Consider the following 26,944-nt stretch of genomic DNA (forward strand, 5'->3'; position numbering starts at 1 on the left):
GTTATACCTGCACCTCTTCCTGCATTGCCTTTAGGGGTGAGACACTGGGAAATGTGGGGAATTTATCTGCATTCAGCAATTTTATTTAGATTGTTTTTGTGCTATGTGGTGACTGTACAAAAGTCATCTCTGTATGATTTGGGCTGACAGGGTCACCAGGGGCTTGTGTACAGAGTGGTGGAAACGCAGTAAAGAACATCTGAAATGGAAGGGGGTGAGCAGGGAGGGCTGCAATGGTGGTTACAGGACCAGACTTCCCAGGAAAGGTGATAGAGGGAATAGCATATATACAGGCAGTTGGCCATGTGACAACAGTCTTCCCGCACACAGTAATTACCAGAAGGGGGAAAGTAAAGGTTATTGAGGAACACAACAGTTGGCCATTGCCTGCACACCTCTGGTTTGAGAACCACTGCTGCTTATCTACTCTGCAGTTGTGCAAGGTGGGAAGTAACTGCAGGTTTTCTATAAGGACGTCAGCTCAGAAGCTGAAGAACAGCGAATGTTTTTGGTAAAATTAAGAGACATGAGAAACCTTCAGATGCAGATTTAAGGACTGCTAAAAAGAGTGGGGACTTGGAGCACATAAAAGCCAGCCAAGTAGTTCTCCCACACAAATCAACCATAGACTAGCACTGAAGTTTTCTGGACCTTGATTGGTTCAGAGTGCAAAAGAGGCAGGGCTGTATAAGGAACTGCCCTATCAAACCACCATTGCAGGAAAGGTCTGCTGAGATACTAGGCTGACCATGGGCTGTGAGGATGTTCACATTCAAACTTGGGTCACCCCAAGGAAAATTCCTGCTCACTTAGATGTGCACCTGACCCATAATAAATTCTTTCAAATAGCTAGCTGGGAAAAAACAACTTGAAGATAATGAAAAGGAACAGCATAGGCTCTACACACAAAGGCAACATGAAGGGAGAAGGCAAAGAATGGGAATAGTAAAAAAATGTTACCATAACACACACACATACAAATAAACATTGAAGCCAATTTCCAACAGTTAAAAAAAAAAATGAAGTGATTTCCTATATAAAGAATATCATGACCTAGCAAGGATTAGGTAAGAAAAAAATGAAATTATAATTGGAAGATCTAGGACAGAGGCAGGAATATATGGAAATTAAAAAATAAAGCAGAAAAGTGAAAATGGAAATAAAGAGTTAAAGGTTCAGAGTGAAAATAAGATGAAAACTGAAATATCTAACTATAATTCTAGAAAACTAGAGTTTTCCTAAATTATAAATTTTGAATCTGTAAAATCAAGGACATATCATGTTCCAGGGGAATTTGGCACAGAGTAATTAATACTAAAATATAATACAGACCATTACGAATCTCCCGGATGGTGAGGGAAAGTCTATGAAATTATTTATGAATTGAAAAAAGTTAGGCTAGCCTCAGACATCTCCATAGCAACATTTGACCAAAAAAATTGGTTGATGCCTACAAAGCCCCCCAACTGAGTGTATTTTTTTTTTTTAAGTTATTTGCTATAGAGCATGTGTGTTAACCAGAAAGGAAGAAAGAGGAGAAAAGTGAAGAATAACTCCCCAGGGGATGGCCATGCTACAATCCCGTCTCCTCCAGTCTCTTGAGGTTTGGGGGGGCACATGCACACTCACCTGGCATGATTTTTTTTTTTTTAAGAGCCAGCCAATCTGTCATTTAAGTATAAAGATAACAGTTTACATGGCATGAAGAACCAGCAGCAGATCTACAGGAAGCCTTATAACCCAGCAAATAATAACAGGAATCTTGGAGAAAAAAAGATGTATATTTAAACTCCCAAGAACAGTAATAAAAACAGAAGTGTTACTTATCAGCATTCCAAAATATAAACACTTCAGAACTGAAAATTATGGACAGTTGGAATTTAATTAATTCAAGTGAAGAAAGACTGGTACAGTTAAAAGATTTAATAAAACATCATCTAGAACTGATTAACTCAGTCAGAATACAGTAAGGGATAGACTGAAAATAGGAAAGTTCTGGGGTCAGCAGGTAATGTAGTGGTTAAGGCTGGGCTTCCACATGGTTGACTGTGGTTCAACTCCTAGACCCAGTGGCTTGAAACTCAGGCCAGGTGCATGTGTGTGCATGCCCAAAGTCCTGAGGGGAATGAAGGAGAAGAAATTGGGGCGTGGCCAACCCCCTTGTGGGGTGACTTTTTTGCTTTCTGTCTCTACAGCAAGTGCAAGTGCATGCACACTATAGCAAAAATCTCTCAAAAAAAAAAAAGTATGAGTTCAAGTGGGTGCATACAGATAACGAGAATAGGAAGAAAGCAATATTTAGATAGATAAAGGTGAAGGATATTTTAGAAAGAAAGCCATGAAAGAACTCAAATTTCTAACATCACACAGTACTGAGCAAGATGCACTTACAAAGATCCACACCTAGGGACCAGCAGTTAGCGTAATGGCTATGTCACTGACCTCCCATGTAGTTGACCACAGTTCGAGTCCTGGACCTGGTGGCTTAAACTCACACTGGGTGCATGTGTGTGCATGCCCAAGATCCCGAGAGGAGAATGGAGGGTTGCGGCGTGGCCATCCCCCCTGGGGGGTGATTTCTTGCTTTCTGTCTCTGGTGAGTGCACACACCCTTGGCTCTGTTGGGGGGTACCCCCCCTTGGAGCAAAAACCTCTCAAAAAAAAAAAAAAAAAAAAAAAAACGCTTAAATATAGTAGTTCAATTGAAGAACATTGAGGGCAAAGAGAAAAACCTTCAAAACTATTTGTAAAGGTATTTAAGTGTATTTAAGAAAAGACTCATCATGGGGCCAGCAGGTGGCAAGGTGAAAGTGCTGAACCATGGTTTGAATCCTGGACCTGGTGGCTTGCTTTCTCACTTTCTCTTTCTCTCTCCCTCTAGTGAACACACATGCCCTACAACAAATGAAAAAAATAATAAATAATCCTTTAAAAATTAAAAAAGACAAGACTCATTGTGTACAAACAATGCAAAAGAAAATGGAGTTAGAACTCCAAAAGTCTAAGGGAAAATAATCGTGTCCTAGAGTTCTACATTTAAGTCAAATATCAAGTGAGAACTGAGTGGAGACAGTTCAGACCCAAAATGTTTTACTCTCCCACCCACAGCCCTACTGTATGTCTTATGTGTAAGTAAAAATAAAAGGAAACCCAGTAAAAGATTATAATAAAAAGCAATGAGGGACCCTGACTTTCAACTAACTTTTGCCTTTGAAGCAATATATCAAAACTAGCCAAATAAAACCGGTGGTTGAGTTTACAAGGTTACACCTCCATGCAGTCACAAAGCACACTTTTCTTAGTTCTTATGTGATGCAGCTGAGCACAGCAGCCCAGCACTAAGGCTGACAAGGGCCCGCAGCAGCAAAGATGGGGTCGCTCACCACTGCGCCAGCCCGTAAGTAGATGGATAAGCCAGTTTGCTCCAAGTGTGTGGCACCATGTCATAACTCAGCGCAGCCTGCTGGGCTTCCACGTTGGGAGACAACATTAGCTCACCCTGGCACGGAGAGGAAAGGCCACACAGTGAATATCCTCCAGTATAGCAAAGCCTGCCCGAGTCCCTCTAAACTTACCTTTAAACCAAGGTCTAATTGTTGAAGTGATACACGGATTTCCCGAATGAGAATATTCATCCTTTCACATTCTTGGAAGCAAACAAGAACATAGGGACTTCTATTTGGGGTTTTTTGCATTATCTCTGTCATGTTGAACTCTTCTGGAAGTTTCTCCAAAATATCATCCAAGACATTCTTAACCTTAAATCATTAACACACACAAAGGTTTAGTTCCTTTGATTTTAGTTTCAGTCACAAATGCTATAGACAAGAAGTATTTAAAAAACTGTTCATGGGAAATATGCATTATGAAAAAATTATATATGATTTCAGAAATATTTGCACCAAAATAAAATTTTAATTTCATTTTGTCCATGAACCCTTTTTTTTTTAATGGCAAAAACCATAGAGCATGTGCACTTGCTGGAGAGAGAAAGAGAAAGACAGTGAGAGGGAAAGTGAGAAGTCATTCCTTGGGAAAATGGCCATGTCACCATCCCTCCTCTTCCATTCACATGCATTCACATGCACCTGGCATGATTTTCAGGCCACCCAGTCTGGGATTCAAACCTCGGTCAGCCATGTGGGAGTCCAGCACCTTCATTGCGCCACTTGCTGGCCCTGGCCCTGAGCTTTTAGAAGACCTTGTGTATATCCTCTGCTTTTTGAACTCGCGGAATATATCATGTGACTCCCAAAGATTCCTGTGAATGTATTTAAAAGATGCCTACTACTCTCAGGCAGTAGGCAGAATGGCGATGCCCACTCCTTTAGCTACTTCTGCATCAATGCTAGCCACCTCCCCTCTGTTACAGCTCAAAATCTACTCAGGAAAGAGCTACTGTTAATTTGCAGCTTATTCAGTGTTAGCATTTAGAAAGTTTAGAACTGTCCTCAACCACATGCTCACTTGTATGTAAAGATCTGGTCAGAGGAAATAGAACCCCATCGATTGGATACTGTATTTTATAATCTGAAAAGTCATGTAATCCAAAAGTCCTTTAATTAGCATAAGCTAATTCTGCTGACTCTGAGATCCTTCCTCCCAACAAGCACATTCTAAAATCCTTGGAGCAATTTAGATAATTATTTTTAAGGTGTTTTTTTTTTTTTTTTTTTTTTCCAGGGGGCACCTGTACTCCCTAGACAGCACAAGACAGTGAGAGGGAAAGTGAGAAATCACCCCCTCCCCACCCCGGGGTGATGGCCATGCCACAATCCCTAATTTACCTCAGGGGATTTGGGCAGGCATGTACCTGCAAGTCCCTTTCAAGTTGCAAGGTCTGGGACTTGAATTGTGGTCAACTCTGTGGGAGTCTAGCACCTAAACCACCATGCCAAACAACCTCTATGTTCTATTATTAATGCTCTGAAGAAATGAAAGACTTACACATTGATGATGTATGTAAGAAATACTCATATGTGCATATTTTTTCTATCTAGCTTCACTCAGCCAGGAAAACCAATAAATATCTAGAAAGGGCAAAAAATGGAAAGACATGGCCTGTCTTTAGCTGCAGGCAGCTTTCACTGTTCCCTCGGCTTCTCGGGAGACTACTGCTTGTGGTTCTAACATGCTTACAAGTTGCTTCAGCACACTGGCATGTATTTTGTCAGGTCCAGAAATCTTCAGCTAATTTACAGCAGCAGTCGACAGTAATGAAACACGTGTAGTGAGGTAAAACAATGGCAGTTGACATCAGTTTAGTTTTCTTCACTGGCTCTTTCTAGCTGTCTGGCATTGGCAAGCCACCTAAGCTTACTTCTGGAATAGGGATCTGAATACTGCTCACAGCTATTGTGGATTCAACCATCTATCTGTAAAGCACTTATAATAGTGCCCGACATAAGGTAAGCATCCAAAAATGGTTGTTACAACCTGTTTGCCTATCTGGGGTATGAGACATCTTTACCTCATATGCTCTGCATTTTCCAGTTTAATCATTGGCTTCCATGTTGGAAAGATGACAGCACAAACGTCAGTTGTACACCTCGTCTACCTCTCTACTTCCATGAATGCCATAGCTGTCTCCCAAATGCATGTCATTTTCCTTGTTCATCTTACTCAGATGTTAGTATAGAGGATAAAACATGACAGCAAATAATGTTTCTAAATTACAGCAAGTGTCCCAGAGCATAGTCTTATGTCAAATAATTTTCAAGGGAACCAGCAGTTAGCGTAATGGCTATGTCGCTGCACTCCCACGTAGTCGACCGCGGTTCGTGTCCTGGACCCGGTGGCTTAAAACTTACGCCGGGCACGTGTGCGTGCGTGCCCAAGATCCCGAGAGGAGAATGGAGGAGAAGGGATTGCGGCGTGACCATCCCCCCCGGGGGGTGATTTCTCGCTTTCTGTCTCTATGTCTCTCTCTGTCTGTCTGGCGAGCGCACGCGCCCTACAGTGAAAATCTCTCCAAAAAAAAAATAATAATAATTTTCAAAATTCAAGAAATGATATGGGCAGTTCCTAGGACTTCACCATAATTAGATCTGATGGTTATTGGGTTTCAACAACCTGAATCCTTGTCAACCAAATCCTAATTAATCTAACAAAGAAATAGGGACTGATTTATTTGGGGGGTAAAATAAGCTATTCAGATTTTAAATTAATGAGAAAAAAGATTTTAACCTCTAAAGGTTTTTTTAAAAAAAAAAATCAGTTTTCATTCCCATCATTCTAGAGCAATAAATACCTTTTACAAGTACAATGTAAGGGGGTGGGCAGGTGGTGTGGTGGTTAAAGGTGTTGGACTTCCACATGACTGACTATGGTTCAAGTCCTGGACCTGGTGCCTTGCTTTCTCACTTTCTCTCTCTCTCTCTGATCAAACTGGAAAATAAAGATAATAAATAAAGTTTAATAAAAAAATAATTATTTAAAAAAAATACAGTGTAGGGGGACCAGCAGATGGTGTAATGGCTTTGTCTCTGGACTCCCACATAGTAGACTGGTTTAAGCCCCTAACCCAGTGGCTTGAAACTCATGCTAGGCACATGTGTGTGCGTGCCCAAAATTCCAAGAGGAGAATAAAAGCAAAAGGTTCGTGGCATGGCCATCTCCCCGGGGAGGGGTTTGTTTCTTCTTTCTTATTTCTCTGTCTCTGGTGAGCACATGGACCCTAAAGCAAAAATCTCTCTCTCTCAAAAAAATAAAGGTACAATGTAAATTTGTCAAAACAATGTAATAAAGTACCATAGTAAGATGGCATACCAAAAACATATTAGGAGAGTTGGAAGGCAAGCTGCAAAATCTGCAGAAGATATTTGTAATACATATGTCTGACAGAAGACACACACCCAGAATAGAGTTCTTACAAATTACTAAAAGATTGACAACAAAATTATAAATAGGGCAAGCAACGGTACTTCACATGAAAGTATATCTAAATGGTCATAAGCATATGAAAAGATCTTCAATGTTCTTCCTCAGCTGAGGCATGCAAAGTTAAAACCACAGGGAGGTACTATTACCCCTCACAAAACCTCAGGGACATAGAACAACAGAGACTCCTGCACTGCTGGGGAGAGTGTGGGTGCCACAACTACTTTAAAAACAGGGAGGACTGTCAAAGCTGAACATGATGGCCTATGATCTGGCACTCCCACAGTTGGGTGTAGAAAATGAGTATTTTAAGTGGGTACCTTTGGCAGTTATCTTTAGTGACAACAGACTACTAGGATGTTCATGGCTGTGATATTCATAAAAGCGAAAAACTAAAAACAACCCAAACATCCATCCACAGTACAATAAATAATGAATAAATGAAGAATATCCATCCATAGTATAATAAAGAACTGTATAAGCCAGCAGATTGCATGGTTAAGGTGCTACTGGATGCCACATGGTCAGTTCTGAGGTTCGAGTCCTGGACCCAGAGGCCTGAAAAACGCTCTGGGTGCATGTGTGTGTGTGTGCCCAAAATCCTGACAAGAGAACAGAGACGGGATTGGGCTGTAGCCACTCCTCCCGAGGTGTGATTTCTCATTTCTCCCTTCTTTCCAGTGAGTGCATGCATACTATGACAAAAAAAACTTTGTAAAAAAAATGATAAAGTCCTACTGCAGAATACTAAACAAAAATAAGCTATTGTGCATGAATATCATGTTTTATATGAATATATAAAATACATAGGTAAAAATTCATTAAGTTGTGGCTATCCAGGTGGCATAGTGGTTAAGGCAACTGGATCCCACATGACCAACTGTGCAGTTCAAGTCTGGGACCTGGAAGTTTGAAAAACGTACTAGGAACACGTGTGTTTGCCCAAAGTCCTGAGAGGAGAATGGAGAAAGGATTGTGGTGTGGCCATCCCCTGGGGGGTGATTACTCTCTCTCTCTCTGGCAAGTGCACATGCTCAATAGCAGACTGAAAAAAATGTGTTGTACATCTAAGATTAGTACACTTAAATGTATGTAAGTTGTACCTCAATTTACAATAAGGAAAGAAAGACCTTATACCTTTTCTTCTGTAGACTGTCCCAGTTCCTCACTGCTGAGCACATTCCTGGGCTGCATCTCCAGCAGAGTTCTGAAGAGGGTGTTGGAGGTCACTGTCAGGAATTCTATTTCAGCATTGGGGTGGAGGCCATACAGCGTCGGGCTCTCTGGAGGAAGCATCTCCTCTATGTACTGGTGGTAGCCTGAATAGTCGAGGTAGGGTGGGGCTGCAAATCCTGGTGCCAGCATAAGTTCATCTTCAACCTGCAACCATAAAAGGAAAGTCGTTATTGCAAACCTAGGTAAGCATCCATCCATCTTCACTGCCTGAACTCTTTGAGAATTTTGACAAGAAGGTCCCACCAAAGTGCTGGCAAGGTAGCAGGCTCCAAAATGCATCATAATCAATCATTCTGTATCATGGCACCAGGCTGACCTCTGGGGAGGAGTCCGAGGAACACACTCAAATCTCATCTATAGGACGACTTATTTGCAGTGTTCTTGGTGCAGCGTGATCCTAGGACATCACAGTAAAGAAGGAGCCAGGGCCGTGACTGTGCACTGGTTGCTCTGCTGGGCTTCAGTTCATTGATTCTCCCAACCATCCTACTTCTCAGCAAATCAAGACTCTGATGGTACCTTGCCTGGGTAGATGTCTGGTTTTGTTACTTATTTATTCTCCTCTCGGGATCTTGGCAAGCAGACACATGCACCTGGCATGAGTTTAAGCCACCGGGTCTGGGACTTGAACCGTGGTCGACTACATGGGAGTCCAGCAACATAGCCATTATGCTAACTGCTGGTCCCTAGATGTCTGGTTTTTATCTTAATTCTGAACTTGTTTTAGTATTAACTCTGCAGAGTATGATTTTGCAGTATACCACACCTACATATGTTGTATATGATACATATGAATTTAATAGGTATAATTACATGTTCATCTACTGACAAATATGTATAGATGTGGGTATAGCTACCATCTTTTAGGCCATATACTAAGAGTTAAATCAGTGATATCTCCCCAGGTCTTTGAGCTACTCAGGGTGGAGTCTGTGTTGATCATCTCAAGACCTTGATCCCTAGGCTCTGGGACAGTTGCTGGAACAAGGTGCTATAGGGGGAGGGGGAGAAAGAAAGGGAAAGTGAAGAAAGGGATAGCCTGTCACAGTCCCTTCTTCATCTTCCTTTCAAGACTTTGGGCACACATGCACATGTGCCAGTGTGATTTTTCAAGTTGCTAGGTCCATGAGTCAAGTCATGAAGTTGGCGTTGTATGATCTAGCCACCTTTACTGTGGTATCCTGCTGGCCCTCCAACGGCATTTTAAACATCTGGGCTGCCATTGCTTTTTCTTTGTTCCTAGGAGGATTTTCAAGTACATGCCTTAGATGACATATTTTCTTCCATAACTTTGGCCAGAAGTGCCTCAGTCAAATTGCCATAGGAGAGCCTGCTCTGAGTGCAAACTCATTTGCCCAACAGGAAGTTCATCCATTTGGCTAACAGTGGGATATAGAAAACATTTCTATTTTTCTGTTAAGAATAGAACTTTATTTTTTAAAATTATTTATTTATTTAACTTTATTTGTTATTATTTTTTTTAACTTGACCAGAGACAGAGAGAGAGAGAGGGAAAGTGAGAAAACAAGCCACCAGGTTCAGGACTCAAACTGCAGTGGGCCATATGGGAGCCCAGCGCCCTTAAACTGCCATACCACCTGCTGGCCTTGAGCAGCTTAACTTTAAACCCTACTGCTCTTTCTTTCTTCTTCTTCTTTTTCTTTTTTTTTAAGAGGTTTTTTTTTTTTTTTTTTTTTTTTTTTTGTTTTTTTTTTTTTTTGCTATAGAGCACGTGTGATCACCAGACAGACAGAGAAATAGAAAGAAGTCATTCCCCAGGTGGGATGGCCATACTGCAATCCCTTTTCCTCTTGGGATTTTGAGATTTTGGGCTTGCACACACACACGCCCAGTGTGTTTTAAGCTGCCGGGTCCGGGACTTGAACAAAAGTCGACTGTGTGAGAGTCCAGCAACTTAACTAATACACCATCTGCTGGTCGCTAAAATGGGCTGCTTTTTGACCATGTTTCAATGCAACCAAAGATACTAATTTCCAAATTTGTTAACCAACATGAGAAGCAGCAAAAAGATGTCTTGCAGATGCTGATGTGTTAGATCGTGTTGTTGCTAACATAAACAGCATGAGGAGGAATAAAATAACGTATTGGCAGCCTCTGATACCTAATCAGTAAATGCTTTAATTCGCTTTGGTGAGTTGAGAAGGTAGCAGTGCCCAGTGAAGATGAAAGCTTGCAAATGAAGCATTTTTATCCAGAAAACTTCCCCAGATCTGTATGGAAGGTCAGGTACCTAAATTTTTAAAGGGCTTACACACATACCAGTGATGCCCCTTAGGATTCATCACCTATATTTATTTTACAGTTGTTTGCATGGGAGCTCAGACTTGTGAAGGTTAATGGACTGCCTTGTTTGGCAACAGTAATTCTCTCTTAGCACAGGCCAGAGCCAGGGAAGGGACATCCCAGTGAGCTGCTTGTTCTGCCCCTTGACCTCCAACATCATTTGGAGAAATCAGCCTCTGTAAAGGTCATGCACCCAGCACTGTTTATCTTTCCCATCTCCATGGTAACTTGCTCCCAGACCTCTTCTGAGGAGTGACTTCCAATTGTGTTAAATTGGAAGTCTTTTTCTGACATGTGAAGTCCTGCTCATTAGAACTGAGGAAGGACCAGGAGACTCACAATCCAAAGACACACCTAAATAATGGTCCCATAGCAAGCAAGTCTATTTTTCTTCTGCATTGTCCTTGATTTGTTCAACATTATTAAAAAGAATAATAAAATAATCTGTCCCAGTTTTCTGTCTTAGACCACAATATACCATATCTTCTAGTACAAGATTGTATTCTCAAAATGAGCTCAAAGAAGGTAATCAAATCTATGCTATGGTTCTCTGAAATGAAGTTTTCAAAGAAACTATAAATGGTAGATAGCTCAAACTATTCAAAACAAAACAAAAAACAGCTGGCAGGTGGCATGGTGGTTAAGGGCACTGAGCTCCCACATGGCCGACCACAGCTGGAGGCTTGCTCACTCGCTCTGTCCCTCTCTGGTCAAATTAAAATAAATGAATGAATGAAGTTAAATAAAATCTTAAAAAAAAAAAATAACAAAAAACAAGACCCAGGCAGTGTGCTAGACACAGCTAGTGTCTTGTCCAACTGGAAATAGAAACAACAGGGTGTAAGGTGGCTTCGGATTTCCAGAAAGAACCAGGAATCAGCCATGAACCTGGGCACCGTTAGAGAGAGCAAGTGAGCGGGCATGTGAAAGGCTCAGTCGCCAACCTCAGCTTCTTCAGCGTGAGGAGCGAGAACTGAGCCCATACAGAGGAAGCAGCCCTGGCTGTAGACTGTATCCACACAGACACACGGTTGGTAAGAAGTGAGGAAAGGATACCTGATTTTCAAAACTCTGGCTAGGGGTTATCCATCTCCTCCTCCAAGAGAAGGGAGAACTAGGTTCTCCAATCACATTTTTCTTTTCTTTAAACAAAGCGTTTTTACTTTATTATCACACAGAAAATATATTAACAGGAAGGCCATGTTATTGTGATACATTAATGTTAATGTACCATGTGTCAAAGATGTGTGTGTATTTATAGAGATTTTTGATATAGGTTATGTGTGCTTGCCGGAGAGACAGAGAGACAGAAAGTGAGAAATCATCTCCCATGGGGATGGTCATGCTGCAATCCCTTCTCCATTCTCATCTCGGGATCTTGGGCACACATGCACACACACACACTCACCCAGCATGAGTTTCAAGCTGCCAGGCCTGGGACTCCAACCATGGTTGACTATGTGGGTGTCTAGCAACGTAACTATTATAACATCTGCTGGTCCCTATGTATATATTTTTTTAACAGTTTTTTTTAAACAAGGTCCAAATAACATTTATATACTGCACTTGGTTGATATTATCACTTTTATTGTCTCACTAGATTTAATTTTTAGTTCACAAGTAATCGCATATATTTATGGGGCACAATGTGATGCTTTGACATATGCTTATGTTGTCACATGATTAAATCAAACTAATTAACAACTCCATCACCTCTCATACTTACTTACTACATTTTTCTTAAGCATAAACTTAGTAAGGTGTTAGAGAAATGAATATTCCATGACTTCTGCAGTAGAAAAAAAGCTATACTGACACGAGCCCTGGAATTGAAATGACAAGATTTTCTTTTCTTGCTAAAACTCTTGCCCATATTTGTGGCCTAGGGCAAATCAGCATGCCTCGGTATCTCTGTGTAAAAAATAGAGTAACAGTGCCAGATCTGCAGACCTCACAGGGTTGTCCTAAAGATCAGTGAGTCAGTATGTGTCAAAGTTGTCCACTTTAGCACTTTCACATGCATAGAAATCATCTAAAGGGGTGAGAGGAGGCCCAGGTGCATAGTCCATGCTGCTTAGACACTGCTCTGCAGGCTGGGACCACATAGGAAGCCGGGGTTCAACTCTCAGTCCAACTTAAATACCAGGTATGATGGTATTACCTGGTTACCTGTAATCCCAGCAACTAGGGGAAGCAAAAAAAGGAGCTTGAGTTTGGCCTGGGCAACACAGCAAGATCCAGCCTGTAAGAATCAGGCAGTATGCACCTGTAGTCCCAGCTAGGAGGCTGAGGCAGGAGGATTGTGACACAGTGAGATACTGTCTTAAAAAAAAAAAAAAAACAAAGAAAAATCCACGAGGCCAGCAGGTGGCGTGGTGGTTAAGGCGCTAGACTCGCACGTTCCCAACTGTGGTTCTAGACCTTGTGATGTGAAAATCACATAGGATGCGTGTGCGTGTGTGCCTAAAATCCCAGGAGGAGAATTATGGCATGTCCATCCCCACTAGGAGATGATTTCTCACTTTCACTCTCACTGCCCATTTCTCTACCCCACCAGGTGAGCACATGAGCCCCATGGCAAAAACCTAAAAACAACAACAAATCCCATACAGCTATTTAGGAATTACCTATTTAGTGCAATTAGTTTAAAAATTTCTTACTGGGGACCAGCAGGTGGTATGTTGGTTACCTTGCTGGACTCACATGTAGTTGACCACAGTTCGAGTCCTGGACCCAGTGGCTTAAAAACTCATGCTGGCCATGTGTGAATGCATGCCTGGGATCCCAAGAGGAGAATGGAGGAGAGGGGATTCTGGCATGGGGGTATGATTTCTTGCTTTCTATATCTCTGTCTCTTCGGTGAGTGAACATGCCCTATAGCAAAAATCTCTCTTAAAAAAATATCTTCCTGGAATTTTTCTTCTCAGTGAAATTAATTTAAAAATGTCTTACCAGAGATGGATTCATGAACTCTTCTAAATATACCCGACATAGTTTGCGATCCCAGTCATCTGTGATGTGGCCTCCGTACATGATCTCACCAAAGAGATAACGTAGGTCTTCCCATGGGACCTGATAGGAAAATTACACAAATGTTCACGTCCAGTCCAGAGTTTTTACCTCAGGGTGGCCAACCAGTACATGCTTCTCTAACACAGCTCTCCAAACCCTTACCAATAGGAACATTTAAAAGAGATTCAGACCCAGTCAAGGCAGCATGCACTAGACACTGGACATTGCTGCTTGACAGGTGTTCACCACATGGGAAGCCAGGTTCAATTCCCAGTTCAACCTAAATGATAGGTGTGATGCCATGTGTCCATAATCCCAACTACTCAGAAGACTGAGGCAGGGGGATTGCAACACTCTGCCTTACAAACAGCCCTACATGTGGGACTGGCTAGTGACATGATGGTTAAGGTACTGGATTCCCACATAGCCAACTGCAGTTCAAATCCCAGACCTGGTGACTTGCTTTCTCACTTCCCTTTCTCTTTCTGTCTCTCTCTGGTCAAATTTAAAAATAATTATCACAACAAATAAAATTAAATAAAAAACACAACCCTACACATGTGTGCAAACACGTACAAAACAACTTTTTTTAAGAGTTAAGAAATTAAGTTTCTATGTACAATTTCTTATAAGAATTATTTTCAGGTGTTCTAATACATTCAGTGAAAATTTACTAACCTCAGGACCAGCAGTTGGCATAATGGCTATGTCGCTGAAATCCCATGTAGTCGACTGCAGTTTGAGTCCCAGACTTGGCTTAAACTCAGCCTGGGCACGTGTGCATGTGTGCCTAAGATCCCGAGAGGAGAATGGAGGAGAAGGGATTATGCATAGCCAACTGCAGTTCAAATCCCAGACCTGGTGACTTGCTTTCTCACTTCCCTTTCTCTTTCTGTCTCTCTCTGGTCAAATTTAAAAATAATTATCACAACAAATAAAATTAAATAAAAAACACAACCCTACACATGTGTGCAAACACGTACAAAACAACTTTTTTTAAGAGTTAAGAAATTAAGTTTCTATGTACAATTTCTTATAAGAATTATTTTCAGGTGTTCTAATACATTCAGTGAAAATTTACTAACCTCAGGACCAGCAGTTGGCATAATGGCTATGTCGCTGAAATCCCATGTAGTCGACTGCAGTTTGAGTCCCAGACTTGGCTTAAACTCAGCCTGGGCACGTGTGCATGTGTGCCTAAGATCCCGAGAGGAGAATGGAGGAGAAGGGATTATGGTGTGGCCATCCCCCCTGGGTAGTGATTTCTCGCTTTCTGTCTCTCTGTCTCTCTCTGGCGAGTGCATGCACCCTATAGCAAAAACCTCTCCAAAAACAAAAACAAAAATCACTAACCTGAAGCTTTTTCGAGATTTTAAAGGAAACAATCATTCCTAGAATATGTTACACACTAAAGATGTATCCATTTAAAATCTCATTCAAAAGTTGTGAGGACATTGGCTCACAGGGCATAGGTTTTTCTTACCTGATTTATATCAGTATTAATTACCTGATTTAGGAAAAGAAACATCCATACAATTTGAACTTGGAATTCTATCACTTTCTGAAAGTCCAGGCCACACATCCCTTGGCACAGATTGATGTGAGGGCTCAGGTTAAGGCGTGGCTGGCCTAATCACTGCCCTAAGGATTGTAACTAATGACTACACAGTATTTTATTCAAGAAATCACTGTCTCTCCTCTTTATTTGGCTTAACAGTGTTTGAAGCCTCTCTTTGCTACCCTTTCGCTTCCTCTGGGTTTGCAAAACATGCCAGTTTGTGATGAAGCCTTTTTAGACAGAAACCTTTGTACCTCGGGGCAGTATACTGCCTCCCATAGCTCAAGTAAAAACGTAATTACAGCCTTCGTTCATTGCATGATGTGACAGAACAGAACAAGTAAAATGGCTTCGACTATTCCAATGTACTAGCTACAAGTTTATTTGAATTTGAATAAATGAGCTTCAAATATGTCTTTCTTTTAAGCTGGTTGATGTGAATTGAAAAATAAAAGGCCTGAGATGGTAACATGCTTCGTCATGTTACCTTCCAAAAGCTGAAATGAGTAGAAGACACTTCTTCATCTTATTGCCCCTCTGATTACATTTAATGAATGCCTACTCTACATTTTAGTATCCATTATGTATGGAATCTGTTCTTTTCAATAATGAATTCTCTTTGCGTAAATCCTGATTTTTGTGTTTTACACATACCTTCTTGAAAAGGGAATTTTGCATAACCAAACTATGTGCATATATTTAATACTCAAGTCTTGATAACTTGCTTCACAATGTGTGGCAAATGACACGAGTCAAGACATCTGAGAGACGTGAGAGTGTGTAAAAACCCTACCACTGGAGCTGAGGGGAGCAGCAGCTGCATGGTGGATAAAATGCTGGACTATGCCAACCATAGTTTGAGTCTTGGATTGGCAGCTTGGAAATCATGCCGGGAGTGTATGTTTGCATGCCCAAAATCCCAAGAGAAGAATGGAGTAGAAGGGTCTGGGGTGTGGTCATTCCCCCAGGAGGTGATTTCTCACTTTCCCTCCATCTCTGTCTCTGTGTGGCAAATACACATGTGTAAGGCAAAAAGCTAAAAAAATTAAAAAAAAAATTAAACAAAACAGAAAACCCAACATTGGGACCCTGCAGGTGGCAGGATACTGAAAACGCTGAATCCCGCATTACTGGTTCCATAATTCAAGTTCCAGACCCACTGGCTTGAAAGCACACAAGGTATGTGTGTGTGTGTGTGTGTGTGTGTATGTCCAGAAACCAGACTGGAGAAGGGACTGCAGAATGGTCATCCACTGGGGGAGAGGGGTATGTGTGTATGATTTCTTTCTTTCTGTCTTTGTGACTCCCCAGTGAGCACACACACCCTATGGCAAAAATCTAAAAAATCCCACAAACCTAAGGCTGTGTTGATCCTGGGTCCCAATAAGAGAAGCAGCAGGACACAGCACCATGTAGTTGGCTAGCTGGTATTGCCAGGACTTAAGACGTGAGAGCTGGAGAAAAATCCAAATATCAATGCCTCCCTTCTGCCACCCCATTTCTACCCCAACCCTGTATAGGATTCAGCCAACCTAGGATAATTTTCCTGGCCTCTTCCTTGTGAGACAGTGATGAAAGACTTGAAAGTATTAAATGGTCCACCACTTCTTCTATCTAAAACCAGTATTGTAATTAATTCTTTGTGCAACTATTTAAACAAAACATGCTGATATCAATACACAAAAATATTTATTAGTTTAAACTGTGCAGACTTTATTTTGAATTTCACAAATACAAAATGGATAGATATGTGATATGATCATCACCTATCATTTTAAAGTCATTTATTTTGGATTTGACTTACTCAGAATGTGTTCCTTGGGAGAATACTCCCATCTTATGTACCAAGTGTACACATTCTGACGTTCAAATTACCATTGAAGCTTGAGAAATTTTAACTACAAAAATTGTAAGAATGACTGTCAAAAGAACAAGAACAAAAATAACTTAGAATGATGGATGGGCGATTTTAAAGGATCTTTATAGAAAGTGTGGCCCAGAGTCCTGTAGTAGTTGTTTTTAACAAATATCTCTCTCTTTATTTTCCAATATGCTAGAGGGTATGTGTACTCACTGGAGGGACAGGAGGAGAGAGAGAAAGAGAGAGAGAGAGAGAGAGAGAGAGAGAGAGAGAGAGAGAGAAAGAGAATTCTCCATGGTGGGTGGCCATACTTTCTCAGGATTTGGGCATGCACACACAGGTGCCTGATATCAAGCCACTGAGTCTGGGACTTAAATTATGCAGTCAGTCATCTGGGATCCAGCTGCTTTAACCACACCACCAGCTGGGCCAAATATAATCCCACTTTTTACAGATTTAAACTTAATACAAAAAGTTTCCCTGTGAGGATTAAGCCAAAAAATCCCTAGGAATGAATGTTTTTTCCTATCTGAAATCCAATCACAGGGTTTAGAAGAGTTTACACAACTGTTCTTGATGAGGCATTTCCATTCCCATCTGTAAAACACATTTTAGCTATGAAATAAAATCATTCATCTACCTTTAACTTCAAATCAAGGGGGGAACATTACTGAGAAAGTCACAACAAGGTGGCATCCTTAATACATAATAATGACATATGTAGGAAATGCACCATTATTTATACATGTGACGCACCGTAAATTGCTTCCATCATCAGAACTAATTGTAGTGATTATTAATGCAGTGTTATGAACTGTCAGGATTGCTGTATGTAATTACATTTGTGCAAATGCTTCATTACCTGCCTAATGAATCTGGCATATATGCACATGTAAACCACTGTTTTTGTTAACATAATGAAGGACATTTTTTTTTTCCCTGCACTAAGCTGCTGATGTGGAACTGGTTTGACCTATCTTATGAAGTTCGAGCATCCACTGCTGGAAAACCTTTGATCTGATTTATGTGCACTCTTGGCAGAAGATGCATATACAGTGTCAGCTATTTTAATAACAGTGTCAAGAGAAATCATGGTCCATCCTGACAGCACCCAGAGATGGACATATTCAGGATACTCTTTGGAGAGATTAACTGACCACTGGCACTTACGTTAGAGTTTGCCTCTAAATAGTTGTAAAGGATGTTGGCACATATGGTGAGGTCCCCGGGATTGAAGGGATAGCTTCGGCTCCAGCCCTGAGGGCCAAATCTGAGTCTTCCGGCAACACAGGCATGGAAGTAGCACAGAGAAAAGAGGATGCTTTTAAATTCCTGCTCCTTGGAGCACATTTCAAGTGTATCCTGAGAGGAAAAAAAAAATTTTAAAGAGAGAGAAAAAATAAGAAAGATTGATTACCCATCTGTATAGTTCCCCAGGGTAAGGATCTGAGTTTTCAATAATCTTGTAAAGGACTTTGAGGGAGATATATTACAGCTAACGTGTAGGATTTTTTTTTTTTTTTTAGATTTTTTGCTATAGGGTACACGCGCTTGCTCGAGAGACAGAGACAGAAAGAGACAAAGCCATTCCCACAGAGGGGAATAGCCATGTTGCAGTCCCTTCCTTTCCGTTCCCTCTCAGGATTTTGGGCATGCATACACATGTACCTGGTGTGAGTTTTAAGTCACTGGGTCCAGGACTTGAACCACAGTTGGCCATGTGGTGTATAGGTCTTAACCACCATGCCAACTGCTGGCCCTAACATGTAACTTTAAACACAAATACCTATCCTATGAAAGCATAATAGTAAACTATTTGGAATTTTCCTATTGATTTAAGAGGAATCTTTTTGTTTTGACATGTGGCTGTCATGAATATACCCAAGTATATATATACTTGCAAAATTATGTGGCCTATGAAGTGTTCTGTCATATTTTTGTTTCTCAAATAAACTTCCTTTTAAAAATGCAAGTAAATATTTTTAATATTTCATTTAATTTATTATTATTATTGCTATAGAGTACATACACTTACAAGACAGAGAGGGGGCGGGGAGAGAGAGAGAGAGAGAGAGAGAGAGAGAAAGAGAGAGAGAGAGAGAAACTGAGAAAGCAAGCTGTTAGGTCCAGGACCCAAGCTGCAGTCAGCCATGTGAAATTCCAGCGCCTTAACCACCATGGCACCTGTCAGCCTGAGTAAATATCTTTCAAATAATTTTTTAGATTTTTTTGGTCAGAATTATATTTTCAGGATTTTGATCTTTGGAGATGTTAGATTTCAAGGATTTTGATACTTTGGGATTTTAACATTTGGGACTATCGTGTTTGAGATTGTAGCTTTTGGGATCATGGTCCAAACCTGGTTGGAACATATTTGTCCCTCAGATGTCTACTTCTTATGTATAAAGGCAATTGTTTTAAAGCAGTGGATAAATCCTATTTAATATATCAAATTCCTCGTTTGTACTTACTTTGGAAAATATCTTGAATGTCATCATTGGTCAGAGATTAAACATTTAGGGATGATAAAAATAATTCATCATCCATGGTGCATAAAAGGCATATTACAGTCAACTGATTTAATAAGACTGTCTTCAGTTTCTACTGTTTACACAGTCTTCTGTGTATACACATAGACTACAAAATTACTTGACTAATTAAGCCATTAACTATATTCTTTACACTGCGTTCTTAGGTGAGCAATTAATGATAATTCTCATACAATGTTGGTCTGGGTATTGGTCCCCAAGGTACTCGGGAAAAATTTAAGTACATCCTATGCTTAATAGATAATGGTAACATCCTTTTTTCTTTCTTTTTCTCTGAGGTTTTTGCCTCCAGGTACATGCAATTTCCAGAGAGAGAAAGTAAGAAATCATCCCCCGAGGGGGCAGCCATATGGCAATCCCTTCTCCATTCTCTTCTTGAGGTTTTGGGCACATATGTGCATATGCGCCCAGTGTGATTTGACTTTTTTTTCTTAAGCCACCAGGTCTGGGACTCAAACCACAGAGTTAGAGACAGAGAGAGAGAAAAAAAAGGTGAGAAAGCAAGTCACCAGGTCTGAGACTCATCATGGTTGGCTATGTGGGAGTCTAGCGCCCCAACCACCACACTACCTGCTGGCCCCAAATGGTAACATTTCTAATGGCGCTGACGTTTATCACCAACTCATGTGTATTTCCTCTTTAGATCTCATTCTACTTCTTTAATAAGAGTGCCAGTAACCAGAGATTTTTTTAGAAGTTGAAGGAAGGGGACACCGAGCAACAGCAACAAAGAAAACTGAAAGACTTGGTTGTATATAAGCAAATGATAACCGGAGTAATGAGAATAATAGTAAAAGACGTATCATTAGTTTATATGTGTATGATTTCAGTTGTTTTCTTTATGGAAAAAATGAAAATATAAATAAGAAATCACAGATACAACTGCAAAGAGGAGCTTACATTTACTAACATCAAAACCAGATCTAAAACTTAAATTGAAATTCTTCCCATGTCATTATTTTCATCATCATCAATAATAATAATGGCTTTTCTTCTTTCTGTGATGAAGATACTATCAATAGTTTGACACATTTATGTTCAAGAAGCAGGTTCCTCACAAAGTTATCTAGTTTATTCTCCCTGTATGTGTGAATATAATTTTCTTAGTTTTAGGGTGAAACTTAAATATATTTCCTAGTCATTAGAAAATCTTTCTTTTAATTTCCTTTAAGGAGAAACACACACACACACACACACACACACACACGCATTAAGATTTCACTTTATCCTTCTAAATGAGGTGAATGAGTTGATGATGGTGCCTTGATCTTGTGAGAAGACCCTGGCTTTATTCCCATACTGGGGTACCTTACCTGATCAAAATTGTACAGAGCAGCATGTAAATTGGCTAGCATTCCTGTGGGGGGTTCATTAGTAATCTTAATGGAATTTTCCAGGAGGCCTTGAGGAATGATATGTTCATTTGGTGTAGGTGCAGACTCAGCACTCATGAAAACCCTGTAATCCCCATGGCTTCCTTGACTGAATCTTCCAAGAAGTTTCTCCAAGGTTCCTAGCCACTTGGCTACCAAATGGACATTCTGAAAGACAGCATGGATTATGATTCTTATAAAATTGAAGTAAATTAATTGAATGATAAGATTATAATATTGTTCTATATAAATGTGTTAAAAACTCAGAGAACCAGGACGTAAAGTTCCTTTATTATCACATCAGAAAAAATAAAAAAGCCAAAGTAGAATTGAACACTGAACACATTAAATGCTCCAAGTCACCACAGTGTGTCTTTGTAAACCAAAGTTTCTTCCCAATATACACACCTACCTCAAACACCCACCAGTAACTTCTGCAGTGGAGGTGCTTAATACTTTTCTTTGTTATAGATCACACCCATTTAGCTGGGTTAGTTTAATAAAGTATAAAAATCAATAGCCATAAATGTACCCAATTACCCACTTCATTGTCTCTTCTACTCAAACTCCTACTTATAAGCATACATACTCAAAAGGCTACAGAGTAAGAAAGACTAGCTGAAATAGAAAGCAATCACTGTTAAGATGCTCTACATATTCCTAATATACTAATTTTTTGAAAAGTCCTAAAACTGTCAGAAATCATGAAAGAACCAATCCCACCACCATTATCATTCTTTATATCATTTCATTGTTGTATGATTCACAAATTTGCTTCTCTAATACTAAACACCCACAGGGTACAGCGTGGTAGTTGGTGCTGGGAGAGAGGTAGAAAAGCTGTACCTTACATGCTCTCCAGCTTTGGAGAAGTTCTTGATATAGTGATTGAAACATCACCAGAGATATGTAATTATTTCCAACAAAGAAAAGCATTTAAGTTTATAACAGCTACGGAAACAGAATGAAGGCAAACAAAAAAGGGAACAGTGATGTAAGTTTCTTTCTTTGAAATTTTTATAGCACAAAGACCTACGCCGACTCAGTTAATCACATTACTAGGCTTTTATTCCCTTGGAAAATATTGAACATTGTAGGTGTCATGGTCTGAATTGAATCCCCCTCCCAAATTCATACGTTGAAGTCTTAACCCCCAATACCTCACAATGTGACTGTATTTGGAGATGGAGTCTTTCAAGAAATAATTGAGGTTATATAATGGTCATTAGAAAGGCCCTTAATCCGATATGACTGATACCGTATAAAAAGAAGAAATTGGAATCAGCAGATGGTATAACGGTTACTTCGCTGGACTCCCAAGTTGTTGACTATGCTTTGGGTCCTGGACCCAGTGACTTAAAACTCATGCCAGGCGCATGTACATGTGTGCCCAAAATCCTGAGAGGAGAATGGGGAAGAAGGGATTGCAGCATGGCCATCCTCCTGGTGTGGGGGGGGGGGCATTTCTCGCTTCTGTCTCTCTGGTGAGTACACACAACCTATAGCAAATATCTCTCTCTATTAAAAAAAAAAAAGAAGAAGAAGAAATAAGGGGCCAGCAGGTGGTGTGGTTGGTTGAGGCTCTGGACTCTCACATGGCCAACCACAGTTTGAGTCCTGAACCTGGTGGCTTGCTTTCTCACTTTCTCTTTCTCTCTCTCTCTCTGTTTCTTACTGATCAAATTAATAATAATAATAATAATAATAAATAAAATAAAATAATTCTTTAAATAAAAGAGGATATAAGAAAATGCATAACAATCAGGAACCAACAGGAACCAATGGTAGCTGTAAATTCATACATACAGATGATATTGAATGTAAATGGATTAAACTCTCTAATCGAAAGATTAACATCTTTTGATTGATTAAAATCTAATGATCTGCTGAATGGGTTAAAAATAAATAAATAAATAAGCACGAGCCATCAATCTAGTGTTTACAAGAAACACAACTCACAGGTAAAGACACACAGATTAAGAGTAAAAGGCTAGAAAATGTCATTTCCTGAGAGTAGAAAACAAAAATAAGCAGGTGCTGCCATCCTAATAAAAGATATAATATACTTCAAGACAAAATCTGTAAAAAGTGACAAAGAAGAACACCATATCACATTAAAGGAACAAACCCACAAAGATGATATGGAAATTATAATTATGTATGTACCCAACGTCAGGGAAGCCAAACACATAAAACAAAGACGTATTAGGCTTTAAAGGAGACAATAGCTACTAATATACTAATTGTTGGGGACTTCAACACCCCACTCTCACCTCTGGATAGATCATCTAAACAAAAAAAATAGACACAAGAGTTAAAAGATGCCATAAACTGACCTGACAGACATTTATGGAATATTTCACTAACACAGCATACATATTGTTTTTGGTAGCATATGATACATGATTTTTTGTTTGTTTGTTTGTTTTTTTTGGGAGAGATTTTCACTAGAGGGCACGTGCGCTAGCCAGACAGACAGAGACATAGAGACAGAAAGTGAGAAATCACCCCCCCAGGGGGGGTGGTCACGCCGCAATCCCTTCTCCTCCATTCTCCTCTCGGGATCTTGGGCACGCATGCACACGTGCCCAGCGTGAGTTTTAAGCCACCGGTCCGGGATGCGAACCGTAGTCGACTATGGGGGAATCCAGCGACATAGCCATTACGCTAACTGCTGGTTCCATGATGCATGTTTTAAGACTGACCACAAAATAGGGCACAAAATGAAACTCTACAAATTTAAAAGAATAAAAATCTTTTCTAGTAGGCTGTCTGAAAAGCTATGGTGCTTTTATTTATTTATTTTTTTAAGAAATTTTGGCAGAGACAGAAAGCGAGAAATCACCCCCCAGGGAGGATAGTCACACTGCAATCCCTTCTCCTCCATTCAGCTCTCGAAATTTTGGGACTGCATGCACAAGCACCTGGTTTGAGTTTTAAGCCAACAAGTCCAGGACTCAAACTGCGGTCAACATGGGAGTCCAGTGATGTAGCCATTATGTCATCTGCTGGTCCCAGTCATGATGCATTTTTGCATAGAAAAATACATCATTACTTTTCTGATGACCCAATAGCATCTTCTCTGACCATAATGGGATTAAACTTGAAATCAACAAAAGAACTCTTGAAAGTATACAAATATGTAGAAACAAAACAATATGCTCTGGAATGATTTTGAATCTATTGAAGAAATTAAGAATGAAATTTGTAAATTTCTTGAAACAAATGATAATGAGTATATTATACTCCAAATCTCTGGGACACAGCAAAGCAGTACTCAGAGGAAAGTTTACAGTAATTAGTGCTCATAAGAATTAAACACAAGGATTGCAAATAAACAACTTAATGATGTATCTCAAGGACCTGGAAAAGCAAGAACAAGCTAAACAAAAAATAACAGAAGGAAAAAAATAATAAATATGAGAGCAGAAATAAGTGAAATAGACAACAAAAGAGTAATATAAAAAATTTGCAGAATGAAACTGGTTCTTTGAGAGAGATAAATAAAATTGATAAACCATTAGCTATATTAACTCAAAAAAGAGAGAAGACACAGATAAATAAAATTGAAACAGAGGACAATGAATATCAGAGAAATAAAAAAATATCATTAGGGATTACTACAAGTAACAATGTGCTAACCAGCTGGAAAATCTAGAAGAGAAGGACAAATTTCTGGAACCATATAGCATACCTAGATTGAATCAGGAAGATACAGAAAGTATGAATAGTCCAATAATAAGAATGAGATTAAATCAGTAATAAATATTCTTCCAAGAAAAGAAAAGTCCAGGACCATTTGGCTTCATTGCTGAATTATGTAAATCCTTTAAAAGAGATTAACACAAATTCTCCTCAATATATTCCAAAAGATCCAAGAAAGGATCCTCCTGAACTAATTCTATGAAGCCACCATCATCTTGATTCCCACAGCAAAGATACAATGAAAAAAGGAATAATATAGACCAGTATCTATTATGAATATAGATGCTGAAATCCTCAACAAAGTCTTAGCAAACCAAATCCAATAATACATTAAAGAAATTATACACCATGGGCCAGCAGGTAGTGCGGATATTAAGGAGCTGGATCCCACATGGTTGACTATATGGTTACAGGGTACAAAATCAACATACAAAAATCTAGCATTTTGTACTCTTACAATGAACAAACTGAGGAAGAAATGGAGAAATAAATCTTTTACAAGAGCTACATACATAAACACACACACATATATGCAATAAAGTATAAGATCTCTATTATGAAAATTATTAAAAAGTGAATAAAACTGGAAAGTACACACAAAAAAATGGGAAAATAGTACTTGTTTATGGATCAGAAGACTCAAAATAGTTAAAATGTCAATTTACCCAAAGTGATCTACAAATCCAATATAATTCCTATTAAAATTCCAGCAACATCCTTCAGAGAAATAGACAAAACAATCACCAAATTTGTCTGGAATCACAAAAGCCCTTATATCAGGGCCAGCAGGTGGTATGGTGGTTAAGGTGTTGGACTCCCACATAGTTGATCCCATTCAAGTCTCAGACCTGGTGGCTTGCTTTCTCACTTTCTCTCTCTTTCTCTTTCTCTTTCTGGTGAGTACACATGCCCTATAGCAAATATAAAAAATAATAACAATGGTATATAAAAATTTTTTAAAAAAGACCTCTTATCACCAAAGCAATACCGTACAAAAAGAGTAAAGTTGGAGGCACTTCAAATATATGGCAAAGTCATGATAACCAAAACAACATGGAACTAGTATAAAAAGAGAAACACAGACCAATGCAAGGAATAAGAGAATCCATAAATAAGCACAGCATACAGTCAATTGATTTTTAAAAAAGAATTATTTAACTTTATTATTATTATTATTTTAATTTGCTACAGGACATGTGTGCTTATGAGAGAAAGTAAGAAAGGAAGGCACCAGGTTCAGGACTTGAACTATGGTTAGCCATGTGGGAGTCCAGCACCTCAACCACCATTCCACCTGCTAGCCCCGTGATTTTTTTAAAAATAATTATTTAATTATTATTATTATTATTTTAGTTTGCTATAAGGCTCGTGTACTCACCAGAGAGGTATATATGCCTTTTGTCAAAAATCAGTTGAGGTGGTAGCGCATGGGGACTATTTTATTTTTAAATTTTTGCCATAAGGTATGTGTGCTTGTGAGGGAGACAGAGAGACAAAGTGAGAAATGACACCCCAGGGGGGGATGGCTATGCTGCAGTCCCTTTTCCACTCTCCTCTCATGATTCTGAGCACATTCAAACACACACCTGGTGTGATTTTCAAACTGCTGGGTGTGAGACTCAAACCATGGTTGGCCGTGAGGGAAACCAATGCATCAACCACCATGCCACTTGCTGGCTTCAAGAAAATTTTAAGTGGACACAAAAATCACATCAAAAAACAGGAAGAGGTTACAGGTTGATTTATTATAGCAGAAAATAAATATGGACAGTTTAGTATATAGTTCAAAAAGTCAGATTAGTATAAGCATTAACAAATGTGTACAACATAATGTAATGTTCAATGTTGAAGATGAATATGTACATATCTTTGATTTATTGTACACCGTATGCATGACCAAGACCACAAAGATCTATGTCAATTACATGTCAATTGGAAATAATAATTTATAAAAAGAGAAGAGATTAGCACACACAAATACACAAGGAGGCCCAGTTATGGTGGTGCAGACAGTAGTGTGCTGCTCTGCAATGTTGGAGCCACATGGAAGACCAGGATTCAGATCCTGGGTTAACCTGAAACACTCTAGATATACAAATGTGCTCCTGCAACTCTGATTGACTTAAAGACTAGGAGGACCGTGGTGTGATGAGACCCTATCAAGAGTATCTCTGTATGTGTATCTCTATCTCTGACTCTTTCTCTGTCATGAAAGAAATAAAAATAAATAAATAATAAGAGTGAGAGAGGGAAAAAAAAACACAAAAGGAAAACCACGTGAAGACACAGAAGTCAGCTATGTAGAAGCAAAGGAGAGAGGCCTCAGAAAACACTAACAATGCTAACATTTTCATCTCAGACTTCTAGCCTCCAGAACTGTGAGAAATTAAATTAAGCCACCCAGTCTATGATAGCTGGTATGGCAATCCCAGCCATCTAATACAACAGGTAAAGGCCCTAAGTTTCT

The 26,944-nt window shown here is 39.6% G+C and overlaps 1 protein-coding gene across 1 annotated transcript in view; it reads right to left on the minus strand.

Moving 5' to 3' along the window:
• The window catches only part of LOC102498647 (dynein heavy chain 11, axonemal), a gene marked incomplete at its 5' end in the record, with an annotated part of 215,821 nt that overhangs the window by 2,802 nt on the left and 186,075 nt on the right, over positions 1 to 26,944 (minus strand). The window contains 6 exons of the mRNA XM_006169843.2: positions 3,384 to 3,499; positions 3,576 to 3,758; positions 8,017 to 8,259; positions 13,372 to 13,491; positions 18,021 to 18,212; positions 20,713 to 20,940. Of these exons, the coding sequence (XP_006169905.1) occupies positions 3,384 to 3,499; positions 3,576 to 3,758; positions 8,017 to 8,259; positions 13,372 to 13,491; positions 18,021 to 18,212; positions 20,713 to 20,940 (1,082 nt within the window). The remainder of the gene's footprint in view (positions 1 to 3,383; positions 3,500 to 3,575; positions 3,759 to 8,016; positions 8,260 to 13,371; positions 13,492 to 18,020; positions 18,213 to 20,712; positions 20,941 to 26,944) is intronic.

Source organism: Tupaia chinensis, unplaced genomic scaffold, assembly GCF_000334495.1.
Source record: "Tupaia chinensis unplaced genomic scaffold, TupChi_1.0 Scaffold147534_1, whole genome shotgun sequence".
In the NCBI taxonomy this organism is placed as follows: Eukaryota; Metazoa; Chordata; class Mammalia; order Scandentia; family Tupaiidae; genus Tupaia; species Tupaia belangeri.